A 7,792-nucleotide genomic window follows, 5' to 3' on the forward strand; every position below is an offset into this window, starting at 1 on the left:
GTTTAAAAAAAAAACTTTAAAATTAAAAGAAATCCTCTGCTACCTCAGCCAAAAGGAAAATAGAAAAGGAGATTATTTCCAGTTCTTTTATTCCATGATAACAGTTGAAGTATAAATAATGAGTATCTTGCTATAATTTCTCGAAGAGATTGATTAGTTTTCTATATTTACTGATACAGTGCCTAAAAAAAATTAGAAAGCAACTACACATTTATAGGATAAATAACTACTGAAGTTACAAGATATAATGCGAACTCCTTACCAAGAGAGGAAAAAAATGTACACTAGAAAAATATTATAAGAACTACGGACTCTGTTCTTGTTCTGTGTGTACATAGAAAACTAAGAAAGATGGTGATGAAGGAAATAAGTGATGAAATGGAATTTAGATGGACCAAGTCACACCCTAAGGGCCTGTTTACTAACAGGAATGATTCCTGATTTCTGCTGTCAATTCCTAAAATTGAGAATCAAAAGTAAAATTTGTGTTTAATAAAATACTTTTCTTTTTTGTTTTAAGAAAGTACTTTCTAATTTTGTGAAGAGAAGAGGAAGTGAGAAATCCTCACTTTCTCTATTTTTTACACTGTTTATAGAAATCACTTTCTCTACCGTAGCACTGTTTATATATATATATATATATATATATATATATATATATATATATTCTAACTAATCATCTGTATCACCCATCTCCTCCACCCACCTCCTCCCCAACATGGTCATTGCCGCTGCCACCTCCTCGCCGTCGACAACCACTGCCACCATCGCCATTGCCGACAACCGCCGCCACCATCGCCATTGTCGACAACCACCACCATCATCACCTCTCTTTCCTCTGTCTCTCTCTACAAACACTCCTGATAAAAAATAAAAAATAAAAAATAAAAATAAGTTAAAGGAATTGATTAAGAGAGAGTAAGTCACAAATGACCAGAATCTTGAACTTGCAAGCTCCCCAGAATTTTGGCGCAGAGCACGACGGGCCAACATGGGATTCGCGGAGAGGGGTGATGATGAGTGAGGGTTTCGCGGTGATGGAGGTGTTGAAACGACGGTTTTTTATGCAAGATTGAAGGGCTGTAGAGAGTGTTGGCAGAAATTGGGTCTGATGGTGAGTTCTTGGAGAGGCATTGACGGAAACTGTCGTAGATTGAATCTGATAAAGCACGAGAAAAGAATCGGAGAGAAAAGAGAAGAAGAAATGAAGAGAGGGAAGGCTTCTTCATTGTTTGGTGTTTGGTTTTGGGTTTGTGAAACAATTGGTGGTGTGTATTAAATACAATTGGTGATGCTGGTAGCGATGCCCTTTGATTTCATAGAAGAAATGATCTGGGTCTTGCGATGCTGATTTCAGGAGCTTCCCACGGAGCTATATACATATATATATACACATATAGATAGTATAAAATTTAGAAAACAAAATCAAAATTATAATTATTGAACTTACTTTTTAATTTCTTGCTTTGAAAATATTGAAAGCATGACAAATTAGTAAACATAATTCAACTTTATATTTTAGATTCAGAAATGAAAATTATGATTTTACTTTTGGAGAAAGCAAAAATAAGAAAATAAAAGCGTTAGTAAACAGGCCCTAAAGGAATTCTCAATCTATCTAAATTATTTCCTTATGTTCATGGACAGGAATTAGGGTCTTCTAAGAAGAATAAGAAAACAATGGACAGATCTCTAAAATCAGTCTATATATTCAGGTCATAATTAATGGAAAATGAATGCTACACAAAACTGACATGCACCAAATCAATATAAAAATCCAAACGATACACAAGTGAGTATAAACAAGTATTACAAGTCGAGAATAAAAATCTTACAGTTGAGTATTACAATGGCTTGGGATAAATCTAGTTGATATTCCATGTACCAAGAAGATCAGTTTGAGTCACTCCGAACAGCCTTAAAATTTGTTCAACATCAAATAAGCCTGGATGTTTTCATGAAAACTATTGTGAAGCTATAAGCCAGGAATGCCTTGATGAAATCTATTGTAAAGCTGTCTTGATGGAGAGAGATGGATATAACAAAAGTGAGGAAGCCTCATTCACAAATGCATAAATCATTACTTCACAAATGGAACACCAGAAGGAACCAAACGGGCATATTCGTCATATTGTGGCCCAAAAAACTGCCTCAAAAAGTACTCCTCATATGGTATCCTTTTTGAAAAGAAGCTCCAAACAACAATAGCAAATGCAATTGTTGACAACGGATTACAAAGCATTATCTGAGTGCCTACTGACCAAATGAAAAAACCACAGTATCCTGGATGGCGGACAAATTTATAGACTCCATGAGTCACCAACTTGTGATGCTCCTCATGATAAATCTTAATACGATGAGTGAAGGACCGACCAGCTGTTATAATTGCTATCTTTCGTATGATTTCTCCAATTACAACCATTCCAAGGCCAAAGTTGCTTATCCACCAGTATGCCTTCAACCCAGGGAAAAAATAAATTTCAAGAAAATACTCCAGCAATGAACAGATCATTGCAAGAAGATAGCTTTTGCTGACCAAAAGGGAACTGAGAGATACATTTGATCTTCCATGAATGGCAATGGCTAGAAGGTATTCAGAAACGTGAAAGAAGACTATGGCCGATAACATTTGCAATAACTGTCTGCAAGCTGTGTAGCTGAAGATGTCTGTCATTTTCGCCAGATAAAGTAAATCACTATCTCCCTGTGATGTAATCTAACAAGCTACCACAATGGAAGGACAGGGATGAAGTATCACTCTAGGTTTAGTTTAGACCTGAAAAGGATGCAAATCCATGCAACTCATATACGAAAAGACAAGACTTTATGTCACCCCAAAAGTGTTTCAAGAATGACATTTCCTGCAAAGGATATAAGAGAAGCAGAGTAAATATGGTCAACAAACTTTCATAATAATTCTCCAACAAAATATATGCACAATGAATCAAACATTCAAATCTATGTGCTAGCATTGAGAAATGACTATTATCTTCTACACAAAAAGAAATTTCATTGTTTTTGCCAGTCAAATAAAAGGGGAAAATATAGAAGTGGAACAATATAAGTATATTCTGTAATCACAAATAAAAAAACTTTATTCACCCCTAAACAATTGGTCTTCATATCAGTGCTTTACCAGAAGAAAAAAAAAAAAAAAAAAAAAACCTCAAATGAGGTTCACTTTATCTGCAAGGTTCATTTCTTTCAAATGAGAGGTTTTTTAACAAAGGAAAAATATAAATGAATCACATGAACAACAAAGTTAATAAAAATGCTAGTTGAAATTGAATAAGAATAACAACCCTATTGAGCACAGACTAAAGAATAGAAAGGGGGGAAAAAAATTGAAAAGGCATAGACTAACAAGCTCGAAAAAGACTAGCACATAATAACTACAAAGAGCTTAACAAGACTAGCATGCTTAAAATTAGAGGATCAAAAATGTCCCATAAGCTACAATAGACATCACAATGGTACATGCACATGGACATGGTCAATTAGACATGTGCCCCTTATTCTCATAACACCATTTTGAATGAATCAACCATTTCACTTTGCATCAACATGAATAATATGCTTTGAACAATACAAGGAAAAATAATTATGGGTAAAAGGAGAAGATGGGTTGTCTCCAAATATAGGTGTTTTACAGCCTAACTGGTTCAGATTTCAAATTTGCAATTAGCGAAAGATCTCTTATTTTCAATAGCAAAATAAAGCAAACAATTTTGATATCACATCATCCCCTGTAATCTTGCAGTAGGGGCAATTCAATTCTGGTAGAATCATTTATGATCATGCTCATGAATTTATTGAAGAACAAGACAACAAGTGTATGTACCTTTTGCTTCTTCTCCACCAACCAAAGCAGAGAATGACTGTGAGCAAAGAACCTCCTCTGGTTTCGCTTGTCCGCGTCACGGAGATGAGTCGATGGTTAAGATTTGGGAGAGAGAGCGAACAAGAAGCAAACAAACAAAGTGAGAGACAAAGATCAAAAACAAGAGAGAGAGATTGGGATCGTGGAGTTCCCAACTGATCTGCGTATATGAGAGACTAGGGTTTGGGCTTTGCAAGTCAAAGTAAACCGGGCGGGTTGAAACGGGTCCATATCAATATGCAATCAAATCATTGTTCATGGGCGACAAATATCCACCCAACCAAAATATACCATACACTAAAATGGGTCCTACTTAAATAAAAACTTGCTGAGTGGGAATAGCAATAATGTAGTATGTGTGGCCCACCAATATCTTCGCGTAAGGGTCGCCCTGGCTCTTTACCAATAGTCAATAAGAAGGTTTCAAAATTTTAAAATTTTCTTATATTAAGTTATACTATAATTATTTTTTAATATTGTTAAACTCTAATAAATATAAAAAATTTATATTAGGTCTCAAATATTTATATTTTAAAATAACTTATTTTTTCTTTTTTCTATCTCTCCTCATTCATTCCGATTTTATATTAAGCCTCAAATATTTATATCCTAATTTAACTTCTTCTTTTTTCTCTTTTCTCTCTCCTCCCTCATTATGTTGAACTCTAATTGATACATAAATTTAATATTGGCCTCCAAAGATTTACATCCTTATATTACTTTTTTTTCCTTTTTTTTTTTACTCTCATTCACGTTTTGCAATAAATCTTAACTGTTGCCTAATAATTGACTCTAGAGGGGGGGTGAATAGAGTCAATGACAAACAATGGACAATTTTTGCAATATAGAAAAATAATTTCAAGCAAAGTACTTAACACAATTGTGCAATTATACAGATATGAAATAAGCAATTAAATAGCACAATTATAAGAGAAATAAGGGAAGAGAAATTGCAAACTATAACACGGTGATTTTTGCGAGGTTCGGAAATTCTTACTCCTCAGCTTAAGACCCCTCTTGAGACTTCCCTATCCACTATACCTTCTCCTTATGGGTGGAGAGCAAACCTTTACATAAAGCAATTCCTTGCTTTTCTTTCTTGCTAAAAGAACAACATTCCCTTAGTCTTTCTTTGGGTCACACCAACCCGGTGGGTCAAACAAACCCCTTACAATTGATAGTAACAAAAATAATGAAGTACAAGAAATATCTCTCAAAGATTAATGTACAAATTTAGCTCTTAACTAGAATATATATGAATATCAATGAAGCTCAAACTCTATAAATGAAATGAATGAGAGAAGATGAAATATGTGAAGAATATAAGCTCTTAATAACTCAATAGAATCTCTCAAGTGTATAATAGAACAAAAACTCTATAAAGATTCAAACAAGAACAAAAGCCCTTTGAATCCTTACTAGAATCTCTCAAGATTAGTATATGAAATAATGAGATAGATGAAGAGAAAATGTGAGAACAAAGACTCTGATGAAATCATTCTGGTTCAGCTATGGAAGCTAAATATATGAGATGAAGATTGATGTCCGAACAGAGGCTCTATGAGTGAGTAAAAGCAGAACAAAAGCTCTGTATAATGGTAGAGCAAAAGCTCTCTTGGATGCACGAAAAATGGCTCTCACAGATATATCTTTGTCAGCCTTCCATTTCTGAATATATTAGCCTTCCTTAGTTAATTAGCCGTTGGAAAGATTCTTTCAATTTATCTAACCGGTTATAAGGCTTAAACTACTTAAGTAGATGAGATATAGATCTCATCTAACCGGTTACAAGTTGTTGTCTAACCGGTTACTTGAATGCAAATGATTGAAGACATTATTCTGGCTTAGTTCAACTAAACGATTACAAGCATCATCCTAACCGGTTACATCATTCAATGTCGGAAGGAGTCCTTAATGCATCTACTCGGTTAGAAGGTTCTTCCTAACCGGTTACATCAGTCATTGTTCGAAGGAATCCTTTTCTGCCTTAATGCATCTACTCGGTTACAAGAATCTTCCTAACCGGTTACATAGTTATCAGAAATTGTTGACAGTTTTTCAGACAGTTCAACTGGACAATTTTTGTACAGGGCTTCTGCATACACCTTATTTTCATTGAAAACATTTAAGTAAATATCCATTTACTTTAAGTTTACAATGTAAATAAGGAAGTACCCCCCATTTGGATTCAAAAAAAAATATAAGAAAATTGAAATCCAACTAAATAAAAATGTAGAATTTCAGTTTTAGTACAAATTTGGATTTCCGACAGTTTTGGTAAAAATGAATCCTCATATAGACCAATGTAGAATGGATGAAAAAAATCCCATAAAATCAGTTTAGGCTATTTGAAGTATAAAGAGTTATTATCGGGAAAAATTATTTTGAAATAGTCATTATTTCAAAAATCAAATTTTCATACTTAGCCATTTTTCATACTTAGCCAAAAAGACAGTTTTTCATCAGGCAGATATTGGGTCCTAAAGTCCGTTACCAAGTCATTGTAATGAATGCTTTATATATGAGGAAATATGTTTTAAGCCTTAGCATTTACTTTCTAGAAACCAAAGTGAATCATGTAATTGATGTGCATAGTCTTAACAGTTCTAGGACAAGTGATGAGTTCTTTCAAAGCTTAAGCAAGCTTGAACTAACTCATTCTTTAGCAATGACTTCATATGTCTATTATATATATGAATGAAGTGCATAGTCTATTGCTAATGGTCATAGAAACTTATGAATGATGTAATGACATGCATAGTTCTATAGAGATGAGCTTCAAATAGATTCATAAATACTTTGACATTTAATCTTAAACACTCACCATTCTATCTACGCCTTTCTTCAAGCTTCGTCGATGATCTTTAGGCTTTAAGGTATCCCTGTTTTCATCCTTTCTTTGAGTTGATTTCTTCATTGTTGTAGTCTAAACTATCTTTGGATGGACTTTTCATGTGGCTTCTTGCAACTTCAAGTTTTGTTTGTATTCATTTCTTTCCTTGATGTGATCTTGAGTAATGGAATACTTGGAATGATCTTTATAGCTTCATTGAGGTCATTCTTTGAATGTGAATAATCTATATAACACTCAATATAAACATTAGTCCTTAAACACCATTAAGGGTTTGTTATCATCAAAACACCTAGATTGTCTTTGGATAAAATCCTTAAGGTCAACACTAACCAATATAGAAATTTAATACTAGGCCCAAAAATTTGTATCATTACATTTTTTTTTTTTCCCTTTTTCTTTCTTTCTCTCATTCACATTTTTTACAGCAGCACTAAAAACATTTTTGGGTAAGATACACCAACAGTAAAATATTAAATATCTATTTAACGTTGTTTTTTGAAAAAATGACGAAAACTTTTCATAAATTTTCAATAAGTCTTCTCTTCTAACTCTCATTGCAAGTTTACAGTTATTATGAACGACATTTTTATTCTATTGAAAAATTTGTAGAAGTATTGGATTTGGGTTTTCTAAATCAGGTTTAATGGTTCTTTTTCTTTAATTATTTTTTTAATTTTATTAAATTTTGTTAATATAAATTTGGGTGTATATATATTTATATATTTTGTTTTTGAGTTGTGACTTATTTTATTTATATTATTAAAAAGATCATTTTTTTTTTATTTTTCGCCTAACGCCCTAAATTAGATTGTTAAAAAGGCCACTTTTTATTTTTTTTGCCTAATGTCCCAAATTAGATTGAACCACCCCTGTAGAGAGCTTATCTTAAGAGAAGAATCTGATAAGCTCTTCTTAGTTAACCTCATTAGATAGATAGCTCTCCATAATGTCCCTTGGGGCTTTAAAAATATTATTTTTTTAGACAAATTATCCCTTTAAGCCTTTCTTTTTTCTCCTATCTTGATCTATCCATGTAGTCTATAGATGTATATATAATA

General features: G+C 33.0%; 1 protein-coding gene across 2 annotated transcripts; it reads right to left on the reverse strand.

The window, feature by feature from the left end:
• Positions 1–235: 235 nt before the first annotated feature.
• On the reverse strand, positions 236–4,095 carry LOC132311733 (protein-S-isoprenylcysteine O-methyltransferase A-like). 2 transcript variants are annotated; one of them, XR_009483088.1, is made up of 4 exons: positions 3,842–4,095; positions 2,777–2,861; positions 1,836–2,667; positions 236–860 (listed from the first exon to the last, which is right to left on the reverse strand). XR_009483088.1 is itself a non-coding variant. In XM_059809796.1 (3 exons), the coding sequence occupies exons 2-3, from the start codon at positions 2,856–2,858 to the stop codon at positions 2,081–2,083; spliced, it is 669 nt and encodes a 222-aa protein (XP_059665779.1). In that variant the 5' UTR covers positions 2,859–2,861; positions 3,842–4,095; the 3' UTR covers positions 1,738–2,080. The 2 variants fall into 2 exon arrangements, 1 of the variants encoding a protein (XP_059665779.1); XM_059809796.1 differs by lacking the exon at positions 236–860 and having other exon boundaries at positions 1,738–2,667.
• Positions 4,096–7,792: the final 3,697 nt, after the last annotated feature.

This window comes from Cornus florida, unplaced genomic scaffold (assembly GCF_030987335.1).
Source record: "Cornus florida cultivar Cherokee Brave unplaced genomic scaffold, ASM3098733v1 CherokeeBrave_3.0.0_Hap2_Chr06, whole genome shotgun sequence".
NCBI lineage: Eukaryota > Viridiplantae > Streptophyta > Magnoliopsida > Cornales > Cornaceae > Cornus > Cornus florida.

What these genes read in the sequence shown, in the direction of transcription:
- LOC132311733 (XM_059809796.1), bottom strand. Translation starts at nt 2,858, where the DNA reads ATGTCATTCTTGAAACACTTTTGGGGTGACATAAAGTCTTGTCTTTTC. An exon ending in TGGATTTGCATCCTTTTCAG is followed by an intron (nt 2,668 to 2,776) that starts GTCTAAACTAAA and finishes CGAAAATGACAG; the next exon opens with ACATCTTCAGCTACACAGCT.